This window comes from Siniperca chuatsi, linkage group LG3 (genome assembly GCF_020085105.1).
Source record: "Siniperca chuatsi isolate FFG_IHB_CAS linkage group LG3, ASM2008510v1, whole genome shotgun sequence".
In the NCBI taxonomy this organism is placed as follows: Eukaryota; Metazoa; Chordata; class Actinopteri; order Centrarchiformes; family Sinipercidae; genus Siniperca; species Siniperca chuatsi.
Genome location: NC_058044.1, coordinates 19,075,791 through 19,090,776, shown reverse-complemented (window position 1 = coordinate 19,090,776; position 14,986 = coordinate 19,075,791). Strand labels below are relative to the sequence as shown.

The following is a 14,986-nucleotide window of genomic DNA, read 5'->3' as shown; positions in this document are numbered from 1 at the left end:
AGTTTTGGTGTGTAAAATCTGAATCTGCAAAGTAACGAGTAACCATAGCTGTCACATAAATGTAGTGGAGTGAAAAGTATAACCTTTCCCCTTGAAATGTTGGGGACTAGAAGTATAAAGTGGTATGGAAATACTACAGTACAAGCACCCCAAAGTACCTAAACTGTCAGATATTCGCGGTATCAACTTGCAAAGGCTTCACCAATAAAATGTTTTCCTGTGTAAACGGACTTACATCTTTAGTACAGCGCTCAGTTGATCTGGCGCAGCTGTGTGCTGTAGCCGACTCATAGTGGCGCGCCAGACAGCGCAGCCGCAGCAGAGCAAGCGCAGACAGAGCAGCAGCAACCATGGCAGACGAAAAACCCAAGGTGAGGAGCGGATTTTGTAATGGGATTTCTTTACAGTGTGTACACCATACGTGTGCGTTAAGTGTACAGATGATACTGTGAAAAGCCGCCTGTGAGACCAATTAATTAGCGGTCGCATAATTACAGAGAAGGATAACTGCACAAACCTGAGGTACCGCGTTAGTTAGCAAGCTAGCGAGTGAAGTTAGCATAATAAGCTAACGCCGCTAATGTGCCCGTTCGGCATGAAAGAAATAATAATTGCTGGTCTTTTGAAATACGCTTAATCAACACCTCTTAAATTCCGCCATCAGTATACGCGATGCACACGTAACATGTAGCAATATAGTTTTTGCATGCCCAAGTAGTTAACGTTAGCAAGAAAGAACCGAAGAAACGTTAGCGTTTAGAGAAAGCAGTGTACAACAGCAACGGGCCAAAACCTAATTGTTTGAGTAAAACCCGTCAACTGTTAACGGATCTCATATGAAATTGTTTAATTATGATCATTACCTGCACACCCAGGTGTCTCATGATAAGAGGGATTGTTGATGCATGCAAGCTGTAATTTCCATCCTGGCTAGGCCGTTGAGCAATATTATAAGTTGTAGGCCATTGTCAATTGACTTGCTTAATGCTAATGCTAACGTTGAAGTTGTAATGTTGACCCTATTCTGTGCTCCGTAACCGCACAAATCCTCTGATCTCACCAGGTGCAGATGTCAGACAAATCTAACGGTGGTTTAAAAACTCACACACGATGTGAATAGTAATAGTTTATACTTTTGTCCTAAATCATTACGGTACATAAAGTACATCAACCCTAAATTGTGTCTGACCCTGACGGAAAGGGTTTTGTGGTTGCGGGCACATGCATTACACATGCTAGAGGTCACATTTTACCAAGCCACTTGTTTTCTTACATCACGTTTTGAAAGCAACTTTACTTTCTGCAAACTTTTGTTTTTCTGTCTTTCAGGAGGGAGTGAAGACAGAGAACAATGAGCACATCAATTTGAAGGTGGCAGGGCAGGATGGCTCAGTGGTGCAATTTAAGATCAAAAGGCACACTCCTCTCAGCAAACTGATGAAAGCTTATTGTGAACGGCAGGTGAGACTGCTACACAATTACTACTACCCCTCAAAAGAAGTCATCCTTAAGTTCCTTACAATGCTGGTAGCCTGAATAGGTGGCTGTCAAACTGGAGACCAGGGACTAGGCTGAGGGATCCAGGATGTTCTATCCAATTGAGGAATAGACCATAATTGCCTTTATAGTATTGCTCATGTAATATAATTGCTCATTTCATTAGATCATACTGTCATAAAGTACTGATATCGGGTTATTGTGACACACATTTCTATTGTCTAAATTAAGCAAATTGAAACAATAATTAAAATATCTTGATTTTCAATATTTTAAACCTAATATTTCTCTCTGTCCCAACAGGGGCTGACCATGAGGCAAATACGATTTAGATTTGATGGTCAGCCCATCAATGAAACAGACACACCCTCGCAGGTAAGGCTACACCCTCTTGTTCAGCCTACATACCTGTATGAGTACTGCAGAAACACTTTTTTCGTTATCGCGAATGAGATAATGAATACTAATTTCACAGAATTGCTACCTTGGACATGACTTGGATTTTATGCTTCTTTTTTTTTTGTTGTCAGTTTTTACATTTTGGGCTATTTCTTTTAAGTATTTTAAGGAAGAATGTGGTGAGATAACAGGATTTACAAAATTTGCAAAATACATTTTAACTAAAGAAATGTTTGAAGTGCATTGCAGAGGGAAACCATGTTTACAGGTTTAATAAATGTATTACACTCTGATTTACCTTGCATTTACTATGGAAGTTGTGTTAATATGGCTTGATTGATACATGATAGTCTGAATGTATGTCTAAATAATCTGGATTAAATTTAAAATCTGTACCATTAGACAGCTGTGAAATAGCTGCAGAAATCCAAAGAGTTGCTCCATGTAAACAGAGCCCACTCCTGAACACCTGATGGGAAGCTACTCTTTAACTTTATACCTGAGGCTGTCCCGAGGGTGGACACGCTCTCATGTCAGCTTTGTCCAGTATATGTAATGTACTACAATATTATAGTATTAATATATACAGATAAAGCACAGACTGTACTAACAGATCAGTCCACACTGCAGCTGTGCTACCTCTTTATGTCCATAGAACAGGTACATAAAGGAAAAGCTCTCGTTTACTTTCATGTTGGCAGTCTCAGATTAAATGAAACACTACTAAACTTCTGCACCTCTAACTACTTTGAGCTTTGTTTCCTCTTTTCACATCTGCAACATTAAGTCGGTCTCCATATTCTGACCTACTCTCCTTTTCTACTGTTTTGTAAGAGATGTAATAAAATATTTTTTTCCCATGGGCCCTGTCCATGTTTCAAACTAACTCCCCTACGAAAACTAAAAGAAACATGCCTAAATCTGTTTTTAGATAACTGTTGAACCAACTTTTGGTTGCATTAGCTTACCTCACTGACATTGTCAATGCGTTCTAAGTGGCTTCACAGTAAAAGGCAGTTATTGTGAAGGACATGGAGGAAGTGTTGAGTTAGTAAGAAATAGAGAGGAAAAAATGAAGCAGAACAGAGAACAACAGTGTTCTAACAGCAGTATTGTCACAGTGGCTGTCATTAAGTTTGAGTTATAGTTGTCAAATGGTGATAAGGCATTATGTATAGGGGATTGCTGTGGAGGTGAACATTCACACCTAAATGAGTTTAGAAACACTGGAATAATGCTCATGTCTTTAGTCTTTCACACAACTACCCTGCTAACAGACTCTTGACTGACATTTGAACTTTTTTTTTACAGCTAGAAATGGAGGATGAAGATACGATTGATGTGTTCCAACAGCAAACCGGTGGCTCTTTTCTTTAAAGACTGTTTCCTACGAACATCCCTACCTCCCCTTTTCATCCCTGAACATGCCCAGTCTTCAGATGCTCATGACCAGTGTTGATACCATCCAGTGGAATAATTTTACAAAATGCTCAAAGGCAGCAGCACAGTTGGTGTAGATAGATTTAATCACACTGTCATTCGTATGTTAACATGTCTGAACTGCGCAGTGTAGACAACTTGTATGCTGCAGTGAGTTTAACAAGCTTAAGAGATTAAAAGCTTGTCATGATTAAACACTTTTTTTCCTGGAAGTTTTAAAGAAAACTCCTTGGTCCTTTTTTTTTTTTTTTTTTTTTTTTGTTTTTGTTTTTATACCTATGTCATCGAAGTTTTGATTCAGTTGGAATTTTGTTATTATTCTCAAGTAAGACTGCGTTTTAAATTCACATCTGTTGTTATGAAAATGTATTAGTGGAATAAATTGAGTCTCTTTTTTTAACATATGTCCCTGTTTGTTTTATGGATACTTGGGATGGGATTTATGTGTTGGTTTCTTAGCCTGCAACTGTAAACTGCTTAACCAGAGATGTGTTAAACAAATGAAAAGGGTCCTTTTCAGGATCAGTCTAAGATGGTTTTCATTTAGTTTTAATTTGTAATGTATTGCTTTAAATATCTTTGCAAAGGTTAGAGAGCCTTGCACTTGAATAACACGGAGCATAAACTATTTGTGCTGGCATAAGTTCATATTGTTTTTTTCTTTTACCCTGATGTCATGCAAGTCAGCACTTTCCTTGCTCACAACTTTGAGCCAGACAGGAAGGCATGCCTGCAGAAAAGACGGTGTACCATGGTAGCTGTCTTTAGTCAATGTGTGGTTAATTGTGTGCAAGTCATCATCCCCAGGATAGGCATAACATATCCACATCTGAATATTTCCACATTATGTTTTGTAGGCTTCATGAGCTGTTGCATTAATCTCTCATATAGCGGTCTCCTGACTGCAATTGTTTATTTTAAACGTTGTTTAGTCTGTAGTACAAGACTTGCTTCAAGTCGACAATAGTGACAATGACCTTTCATAAAAAGGATGGGCCTACTCTTCTATAAGGCTGCAGTTAGCCTACTCAAATAAAATCTAAAGACAATTGGCAAAGATTTCTTCGTATCTTGGATGCAGGTGCTGCTCTGTCTCAAATATGGCACCTTTTATAAATTGGTCTCCTAACAGCATGATGAAATTGTCTCTATCCTCACCTTAGATGAAAATGGCTCCTGTAGGATCTTTCAGTTGAACTGTCGTTTGGCTCTCTGATAGCTGCCAGCAAGCACGAGATGAATTTGGCCTCCAACTGCTTTACTGAAGGGTTTTATTTTTCACAAGTAGTATCAGTTCTAGATCATGTGTTCGTGAATAGGATTACAATAAACAATAGCTGTTTTCATACATGCTGAAAACTGATGGTGGACTTCTGGGTCAACATCACAAATAGAACGTGCATGTCATGTAAATAAACTATCCAATCATAGAAGGGCCTGTTCTCTTGTGGGCGGTACTTAGGCTATTGAAACGCCCTCTCCACAATGGTCTTTATTCGACCAGCACCTCTGTCAGTATGTATTAAAGAGAACCACCCAGAAATATGCAAAGAAAGACCGGAAATACGGCACTTTGCCTCCAAATTACACTCCAAATATGTCACTTTTGTTGTAGTACGGGTTCATAAAGAACAAACCGTTAACCGTAAATAATGTTGTCCTTAATTAAATAATGTAGATATTATTTAATAAAACTTTGATATGATCTTAAAAATCGCAGCAACCTTTATTTGTTAGGATATCATATTTTAATTTGAAAATTTAACCGGAAGTGCGGCAACTCCTTTTGGTCAATTTATACGGATCCACTCAGACAGGAGGCAGGTTGAATATTGGGAACCACCGGCTAGGATAGACGATGATGAGGCGGTGAAGTACTGCTAATGAAAGTGTAATTCGCGTGTATCCTATCAGATTTATAAATATTTTACGACATATTTTGCAAAAATGACGACCACCACGACATACCAAGGGATGGAACCCGGGTCTAAAAGCAGTTCCAGGTAAAAGGCGTCGTTCAGACCGTTCCGTAAACCGTTAGCGACCATGAAGCCAACAAGTCCAGCGTCCTCGGACGTTAACCTCAGCAACGCTACACAGTTTAACGTAAAATTTAAGACATTTTAGTTTTGGTCCCTGCTCGTAATTGTTATTCAACCGCTTCGAAATGGTTGCAACAAAGCTTAGGACGACGATGGCAGGATAAAGCTCGGCACCACACCTTCCCGTTTTGTCGTTGGGATGGACCATTCCCATTTTTAACGTTAGCTAGCAAGATAGCGCACATGTACCCTCCCTTTTGTAGAGAAGCTGCTTAGCTAGCAAGTACAGACTAGGCGGCTCGGCACCAAACGATAGTGTTAAATGTAGGCCTTTTACATTGGCGTGCGTTTATATTTCCTAATTACTTTTTCGCGTTGATTGTCTGACAACGAAAGATTGATCACATCTGTCATTCCAGTTGGGTGGGGCCCCCGTGGATTTCGGATCAGTGATGTACAAGACATCCCTTAGTCTGCCCTGCATATGGCCTCACTGAGGCGATGGCCATGTTCCAGCTTGCTACACCTAACAATAACCCGAGCTACATGTATATTTTTCATCATGCAGTGAAATGATTCCACATATTCCAGTGGTATCAGACCTGGAATAATGCATATTTAGAATCCACAGAGGTTTAATGAACGATTGAGTTTTCAATAAGTTATGTGGTAATTGTGATAAATTGCATCGCAACGTGATAATAACAATGTGAGTAATGCAAAATACAAAAATACATTAGACCAGTGTATTTACCACAGTGTGAAAGCACTATCTACTGTAACCTTTTCAATTTTAGAGGAAAAAGACAAAATCAATATGGATATATACCAGTGTAAACAGTACAATAAGAACCACAAAGCCAGTTTTCTAGACACACCTAGTTAAAAATAGTGCAGTCTAATACAACAGACCTGCTATACATCCTACTCTCATAAAGGTAATTTTGGAGGCTGTACTTTGTGCTGGTGTTGAAGTGTTTTGCATTATACTGAAAGGTGGTCTTAATATTTAGTCTGCCCTTGTTGATATAAATGGGGTTGACAAAATATCAAACACCTATATGGCTGCCCAGACAATGCAAAGATACTCTACACTTTGATGAGTTGAAATTGATTGTTGACCTTTTATTGACACGAGTGTGAATGAACAATAATTTCTCATTGATTAATTCTGTACATCCCTAGTCTGAACCACAGCATTTATGTAGGTTTTTGTTTTATAAGTAATTCTTGAATGGAGAGAGGACACTCAAGAGAAATCAGCCAGTACGATACAGCTTTCAGTAACAGTGTTAACCATCTCTCTCTTTCCAGGGTTTTGCGCCCTCCTGGTGGCGGCTCCAACATTTCATTTGGTTCAGATGAGGAGAAGCCTCCCGTCCGGAAAAACAAGATGGCCTCCAGTGTTTTCGCTGAGCCAGAGGACCCCTATGCTAATCGAAGGAACAACCCGCCAGGTACAGTCTACCTCGTCTTAAAACGTTTGTTGCTTTAGTGTGAAAGCTTAGAACTCATTTCTCATATCCATCTTATTTTGACAGCTTACCACAACATTTATTGGATGGTGTAACTTAAAAACAAAGCCAGAGCACAAAACCCAGTGACGGAGAGAAACAAGTTTGAGAATTTTTTCTTGTGTTTTGGAGATGCAAGGTTTTCACTGTAGGTTTTTCTCTTGCTGCTTGACCAAACTGAGCCTCTGCCTCCCCAGGCTACTCAAAACTTCAGACAGCTGAATACATAAGAATCACATTTGCTGTCTCCAGTGGTGCTACTTGACATAACAAAATGGTTTTAGGTGCCCCAAATGAACTGAATTGATTTCTCTTTCAGGCTGTCATTAGATATTCAATCACTGGTGTTTCTCTACTAATCAGGATCTTCTCAAGCTTGCAGAGATCTGAAATATTCATGTGGAATTGAGCTGCCTCATGTCCTTGTTAGATTAGAGGGTTTATTATAGAATTTAAAAGAGTATATTTCTAAGGGGAATAATAGGAGGCTAAGAAACCGAATACACTGTTTTATATACTATGGCTGGTCATTCTTGTTTAGTGCTGAGTTTTCCAGTCCCTGTCTAAATGTAGAATGATACACATCAAAATGTTCTAAAAGAGGAAATGAAACAATAGAAAGTTGGCAGTTTGATCCCCACCTCCTCCTGTCCACATGTCAAAGTGTCCTTAAGACACTGAACCCCAAATTGTTCCCGATAGTTGGCCAGCACCCTGCGTGGTAGCTTGCTGTCTTCAGTGTGTGTGTGTGTGTGTGTGTGTGTGTGCACGTGCACGTGCACGTGCACATGAATGAGTGGCAAAAACCTTGTAAAGCGCTTTGGATAAAAGCACTATATAAATGTAGCCATTTACCATTTTAAACAACAAAAAGTTGGACACAAATACAGAACCAAATACAGAAATGCACTGCAAAGGCAAAAAACACAACCAAATGCAGTGGCGGTGTCTGAATTGCCCCAAACGCTCTCCTCTATCTATCAATGCTTTGTATTGAAACTTTTGGACATGGTCAGAAAATCCAAACAATTTCAAATTCCATAAGACTTTTTTTTATGCTTAAAAGTGCCCTAGATCATATATAGTCCCACTCACATGCCAATTGAATGCATTTCTGAGTAGCCTTACTTATTCTGAAAATAACAATAGCTTGCTTCACTAAGATATGTGTGACACATAAAGTGCCTGTTAATAAGGGGGATTGAAAATGAAAATGTTACTAAGGGAAAATCCCTACACAGCAGGATTTAACTGCATATTTGTATTATAAAGGAACACTGTGAACTTAGACATTTAGTATGAAAGCGAAAACATCCAAAATGTAGGAGGAAATGTGTAGGAGTAGCTTGCTTACAAAGAGAAGTCGAGCATAATGTAGGTCCTTCGGTCAGGCCATTATGTCAGTGGACTGCAATGGTCAAGGTTGTTCCCAATGTGGGGCCTTAATTTCCCCTTCTTAAACAATTTCTGGGAAATTCCACACACTGTAAAAACTCTGACGCGGTCCTCTAGCATCTGATTGTAATATTTGGAAGAAATTTGAGTGCTCTTCATGTTTACTCTAGGATAAATATTGTTGCCAATTACAACAACTGTGTTTTCTGTTATCATCTGATGACCAAAAGCAACATCATGTTAATGGAGATCAAGCTTAAATGTAAATGTTGCATATTTTCTATTTGCTGTCAATTATGTACTTGTAATAAATAATATTGCATATTTGCACCTAATTTAGATCAATTTATAGATTTTTCAAAGCTGCACAGTGCACTGTTTGCCTGTACTAATATACCTACTTAATTTAGGTATATTTGAAAGCTGAGTGTTTAGAAAATATAGCAGATATCACTGCCTTTAATAAAGTCCCAATGCGGTTTGTATATGCTCCATGGTGTTTTGCATAATATCTATGAAGATAGAAGCATGGAGGATCTACAGTATGTGGCAGGATGGTTAAGACAGGATTTGCAGCCTGTTAGACAATGGGATATTTCACCATTGTCACAGTTTTCCAAAACGCCAAGGTCCCTTTCCCGTCAGAGCAGGTTTCAGATGTGTATTTGATAAGACGGTGTAGTCCCTCATTCGTCCAGGAGTGTTCTATCGTAGAAAAGGTTTCAGTCGTAGTCATCTGGACACTGTTTTCAGAATCAAGACGTTTCGGCTCCCATCCGGAAGTCATTCTCAATTGTGAAAAAATGGGACGGGGGACTGTTGGCCAGTCGTTCCGCCACTTTGGTCAAGACTGAAATAGCTCAACAGCTATTGGATAGATTTCCATATAATTTGTTAGATCTCCATGGTGCCCAGAGGATGGATGCTAATGACATTGGTGATTCACAGCTATACACACATTCATACATACATTCATGTTCCCCATCAGGATTTATTTTCACTTTATTGATCCCCTGACTTTTCATCTAGCGCCATCATCTGTCCAATACTTTGGTTTGTGACTAAATACTTACTAAATACTAAATACAAAACTAATGACATTCCCATCAGCCTCAGCTGTACTTTGCACTTAGTGCTGATTAGCAAATGTTAGCATCCTAACACGCTAAGGTAAGATGGTGAACATGGTAACATTATACCTGCTTAACATGATCATGTTAGCATTGTCATTGTTGAGCATGTTCTTATGCTTCTTTTGCTGACGTCAGGATAGAGCTTAAAGCACTGTTGTGACTTAGAACAACCTCACAGAGCTGCTAACATGGCTGTAGACTATTAAGGCGCTTTCAGAATGTGAGTGGTTGCCGCCACTGCCTCCATTGTCACTGCCACGACAATGCCCGGTGGATGCATGGTAACTGCTTGCTGTCTGAAAGCACCTTTTATTCTTGTTTTAAACAAAAACTTAAATCTGTGTAATTAAATGATGAGTTTGATAGTGTCCTAATTTGTGACAGTGTGTGCGGGCCCTCTCTGAAGACACCTCACCCTACATCAGTCTCTATGGTAACCTCCTCTGTGAACCTAATCTGCTCGCTGGGAGCTTTATTTCAACATATACTGATTGTATAAAAGGCTCGGACATTTTTGGGTGCTTAGCACCTTAATACTCACGTTCTCTTGGTATAGGAGGTGACTATGTACCTCGCTAGTGTTTATTGCCAGTGTGTAGAAAGAGTGAGTGTAGAAAAGTTTAGTGCACACCACATTATAGTTTAGATTAACTTACCTGTGACGATTAACATCCTTATTTCTTCCTGTGTGATCCAGTTTGTGATAATCTGAGTATTGAGGCAATGACAAAAAATGCTTGTTGCTTTGTTATGTTTATATCTCGTAAGTTTAACCATGTATTTGCATGTGCCCAGCATGATAAGAGATTTCCAAAATTGTCACGATGCTCATGCTGTAATTGACTGGTAATAAACAGATCATCCTTTTTCAGGTTGGTATTTGGACATGCAAGTATTCAGATACAGTTAAGTGTAACATTATCTAATGTAGGACGGCAACGTGAAAAATAATTTCATACTCCGGACTATTTATAATTACCCTTGTCTCCTTGTGCCTGATGTCCATGTGCCGAAGCACTGCTGCGCTTGATTAAATGTTGCACATTCTCTCCTGACTGGACCTGCAGCTGGCACTGGCACACCGCTACGCGGTATGGGAAGAGTGATGCTAGATGACTATTGAGCGTGTCCACACTTGGAGTTGCAACGATCGGTTGCTGCCCGAATGTTATCGCATTCTACAGGGTTCAGATGGTCTCCGCTGAGGCCAGTATATTGTTAGGTAACGCCGCTGCTTCGGTTAGGCTACTTACAGGCTGTTGAACAGACATCTGTGTTTGCAAACAAACAGTTGTTCGCCCTTTATTATGAAATGCGCTCTTTTCTCAACCGTCTTCCTGTACAACTGAAATCCTCTCATACAAATTTGTATTTTTTCAATCGTAACTGTGAATGCTTTTCAATGTAAAAGGTTTTCACAATACTGTATGAGAGCATTTCAACTGTGTATATGAACACACTTGACTAGTATGTGTGAAAGTTTTTCAGTAGTTTTCATGAGAGCTTTTTAGTTGTGTATGTGAGTGTATAATTTTTTCAATTTGTGTGAGAGTGTTTCAGTTGTGTATGTAAAAGCATTTCAGTTGTATGTGTGCGTGGTTTTTAGTATAGTATGTGAATGAGTTTGGTTTTATGTGTATGTGAGATGAAAAGTACATGGCAATTCTGAATAATAGGGACATTATTCAGAATTACCATGTACATGTACAGCCTTCATAATAAATACTGCTGGAACACAATACAGTTCAGAGCTTTTATAAAACTGAAATATAATTTTTAATCTTAAAATTAAGATCTAAAGTACTACGGTTTATTACAACCCGTAGTTTTTGATAGCTATAATCCCTATCATAATAATATTCTACACACCAAGGTAATTGCTGAGATCTGGGAATGCAGCGATATCACAAAAAATAAAATGATGATAAAATGCGGCAAGAGGCACGAGAGGTCAGTCAATTATACGTACATTCCCAGGTCAGCCAAACGTATTTTGGAAGAGAAAATGCAATGTTGTATGTCACCATGATATTTGTCTCTATGTAAAAATATGGAAAATGTATTTGATTTTGTCTTTGCACCTGCTGTGTGAAGGCCCGTCTATCTGAGCCGTTATGTCTCCTTGTTCTTCCAGGTGGGAAGCCCACAGGTGTGCTGTGTGGTGAGCCGTCAGCCCCCCTGAGGAGAGGAGGGAACCCCACCACCAACAACACTGCAGACGCCCCCGCCACAGTAAGATCATGCCTCAGATCATGAGTTGTGGTGGGACGAAATTATGTGAAACCTGAGAGCAGATAAACATATAGGAAAACAACTGAAGTCCAAATGATTTAGATTATCTGTTTTTTTTTCTTCTCATTTTCCCTTAATGTCTCACAAAGGTAGCTTGTGTATCAATTAGTACATACTTTCATCATTCAGTACATGTGCGATGAGGCAGTAGAGAACTTCCTGTTTTTCAATACATGAAGGCAAATAAAATGCTCACCACTTTTCTGCTTGTTATTTTAGGATGGAGAAAATTATGTGCGTGATAATGGTAAGCACCTGTTTTTTCTGGTCACCTCACTCAGTTTTATAATACTTAGATAGCCTATTGTATCTCCCTGTAGCCTACCTGTTGGCAGATTTGTCATTTTTTACATAATGGTACAACACCTGCATTTAAAAGAAAAGAAAGAAGGAAAGACAATAAAAGGATTAGATAGGGAGAACCCTCCACCCAATAGACCCTAAACCAGTGGTCCATTATTACAAAGAACAGATTTGTGATGTGTCATCATAAATATCACATATATAACATCATACATAAATAAATGTACATGTGCACATATATTATATGTATATACGTACATAAATACATATAGGTTTACACATACATATCCACATTTATTTCACTTAAAAAATATGTCTGAAAAGTCATTTCCGAAAATTCTTAAAACTATACCTTCTATAATGCCCACCCAATGTTGAAGGTTTGGGTTGTTTTGAATGGCATTAGTTAATGCTAACCGATTTCCAGTTAAAGGTGGGATGTGCGATTCTGGAGAAATCTAGTACCATGACAAATACCGTGATATAGAGCGAACAGCGACACAACAAGTAATGTAACTAACATTAGCTAGGTTGTAGGTTAGCAAACTGTCCCTACAGTTGCTGCTAAGAAGCTAACATGCAGAGAGGACGAGACGGTTTCCCAGAGCCATGCTTGTCCGCATTTTCTAATCGTATGGTTCACTTTTCACGTTACAAGAGAAAAGGTTTTTTCGGATGTATTTGTCAAAATAATGCTATCTCGGCTAATGGTTAATTCAACATCAGCTACTTTTTCGACAGCAGGGGACAACAATGAGAGGGAGAAAAATGATGGCGAAAAAGAAAAAATTTTGTTAGTAGTAGATGATATGCCTGAGGCTGCTGAAAGCCACAAGACATTGACAGTCCCAAATCATGTGGATTTGCAGTATGTGCTTAGAGTTCCCTCAGGGCAATGTGTGCCGTTAAGAAAATTATTTGGTAGAACCCTGCAAGCGTCCGAGGGGTGAGACGTGTTCGTGTGACAAAATTATAGTGATTGTTCTCTTGTTAATGTTTCCAAATGTAACCGCTAGTCACGTGTCTCCCTGCCTGTGTTCAGAAAACAGCGCTCCTGAGCCTGAAGCAGTTCCAGGGCCGCAAGAGGAGGCCCCTCCAGCTGAGGAGTCCGCTGCAGGACTACCGTCTGGCCGCAGGAATCCCCCTGGGGGCAAGTCCAGCCTCATCCTGGGTTGAATCCCAGCCAACTACCCCTCCTTACATCCACTCATCTCCGAACTCATCTTATTTATTTATTTTCAAACAAGGAACCCCACCACATTTGTCTGTACCGCAGGAATCCTATCTGATGTCCCACAGACACCAGTCTTCTCCACATCCCCAAGTGCATTGTTTTGATACCTCTTTTTTGAAAACTGTTTTGTACTGTTTTTATTGTTTTGTTTGTTTTGACAGAAGCACTTTATGTATTTCTAATTACATGGTTCAAAGTCTGCATATGTCCCTGTAATGCATTAGCCCTGCCAGGAAGGGTACAAGGATCACATTTCTCATATCAACTAATGGTAAATCTCCCCTAACTTTATTGTGACAGCACAAGCTGTAAGTGATTATACGCAAGCAGTTTCTAGAACAAGAGCAAAGAAAAAAGCTGTCACTTTTGCACTGTGTTCAGTTTTGACCCATCTTGCATGCACGTCTGGTCTGTAACGTATGAATGTGAGAAGAAACATAACTGTGAACATTTTTATTTTATTTTAACCTGTTTGTTAGTTATTTTTTGTGGAATAATTGTTGTATTGTTGCATGAAGTTGGAATCTTTCTAAACAATCCTCATAGAAGCCACATAAATTACTGTCATTGTGATCTGAAGGATTGAAAACATTTGTCTTCAGATGAGTACTGTAGGTCCCATGTCATGTAACAGAATTGGAATAAGCCTTTTTTATATTGTAGTCACTAACCTTAGATTATTGTAACCCCAGTGCCGGTTTTGAGTGCCCTGTGTTTTTATAGGTAAGATTTACTCAAAAGTGTGCCTGTTTGTGTGTTAGGCTACAACATCAAACAAGGTTGGGTTTCCCTAATTGCATCTTACCAGTATCACTAAGACCTAGTTTTTCCATTACAAGTCAATGGAATGTAGTTGGTCCTGACACTTGAGTGTTTCTGGTAAACCCATCCTAGATTTGACAAGTGACCTTATGACTGCTCAGCCTTTTTTCTGTTTTACCCCCTTATCCATCTGTTAATGATCATGCTCACTGGAAATATAGAACAGTCTTTTCATACATTTCATGTCACATAATTTAAACCAAATTCAAACTCCTTCCTGCTTCTGTCTGTCACACGTGTGGCTGCTGTGTCAGCCGGCTGTCATGCAAGAAAACCTACATTTCAGGTATGTGAAATGTAACTCCTGTGGTGTCTATTTTTAACGTGCGTAATGATGCAAGACTGTCTGTTTGCATCCTATACCAATTCCTGTTGCTGGATGTAAGTCACTGCAGAAATTTGAAGTCAAGAAATGGCACAAGTGGAAATAAACCATTAAAAATCAATTCTGACCATGGGCTGTTTGCTGTGTGTATTATCTGACTTTAAATAACACTGTAGCAGCTACGAGAATTCCTCTGCAGTTCAAGCAGGCAACACTGTCCGGTGAAACACTAGATTGTAAGATATCCACTTGATTTGACTGACTCAGAGAAACTTTTGCATACATTTTTGCACATTGTGGATTTTGTCCCCCATCACTTATAATGAAAGTGCATTAGGAAGGTATATTTTAATGGCCAGTATGAACAGAAGGGATGATTACAGTAAGCAAAAACAGTTGTAATGTTCATATGGGCAACTGACTATTTCTTTAAAACTGGCCCTTTAAGTATTTGAGGTTTATTTTTTTAAACAGAACAGGGAAAAGTGGTGGATCATACCTAAAACATTCCCATGTCAAAATTTGTAATTTGTGTGCCAAAGTGTTCTTCAAAATATATGTCTTACTCATTTCTTCATTCATTTATTATT

The 14,986-nt window shown here is 39.1% G+C and overlaps 2 protein-coding genes across 2 annotated transcripts; both read left to right on the top strand.

The window, feature by feature from the left end:
• The first annotated feature begins 220 nt into the window (after positions 1 to 220).
• On the top strand, positions 221 to 3,736 carry sumo2a (small ubiquitin like modifier 2a). The gene is made up of 4 exons (XM_044189053.1): positions 221 to 371; positions 1,330 to 1,461; positions 1,801 to 1,872; positions 3,208 to 3,736. The coding sequence occupies exons 1-4, from the start codon at positions 351 to 353 to the stop codon at positions 3,271 to 3,273; spliced, it is 291 nt and encodes a 96-aa protein (XP_044044988.1). The 5' UTR covers positions 221 to 350; the 3' UTR covers positions 3,274 to 3,736.
• Positions 3,737 to 5,135: 1,399 nt separating this feature from the next.
• Positions 5,136 to 14,517, top strand: jpt1a (Jupiter microtubule associated homolog 1a). The gene is made up of 5 exons (XM_044189052.1): positions 5,136 to 5,339; positions 6,693 to 6,835; positions 11,555 to 11,652; positions 11,932 to 11,959; positions 13,058 to 14,517. Exons 1-5 carry the CDS (start codon positions 5,284 to 5,286, stop codon positions 13,189 to 13,191), a joined length of 459 nt encoding a protein of 152 aa, XP_044044987.1. The 5' UTR covers positions 5,136 to 5,283; the 3' UTR covers positions 13,192 to 14,517.
• Positions 14,518 to 14,986: the final 469 nt, after the last annotated feature.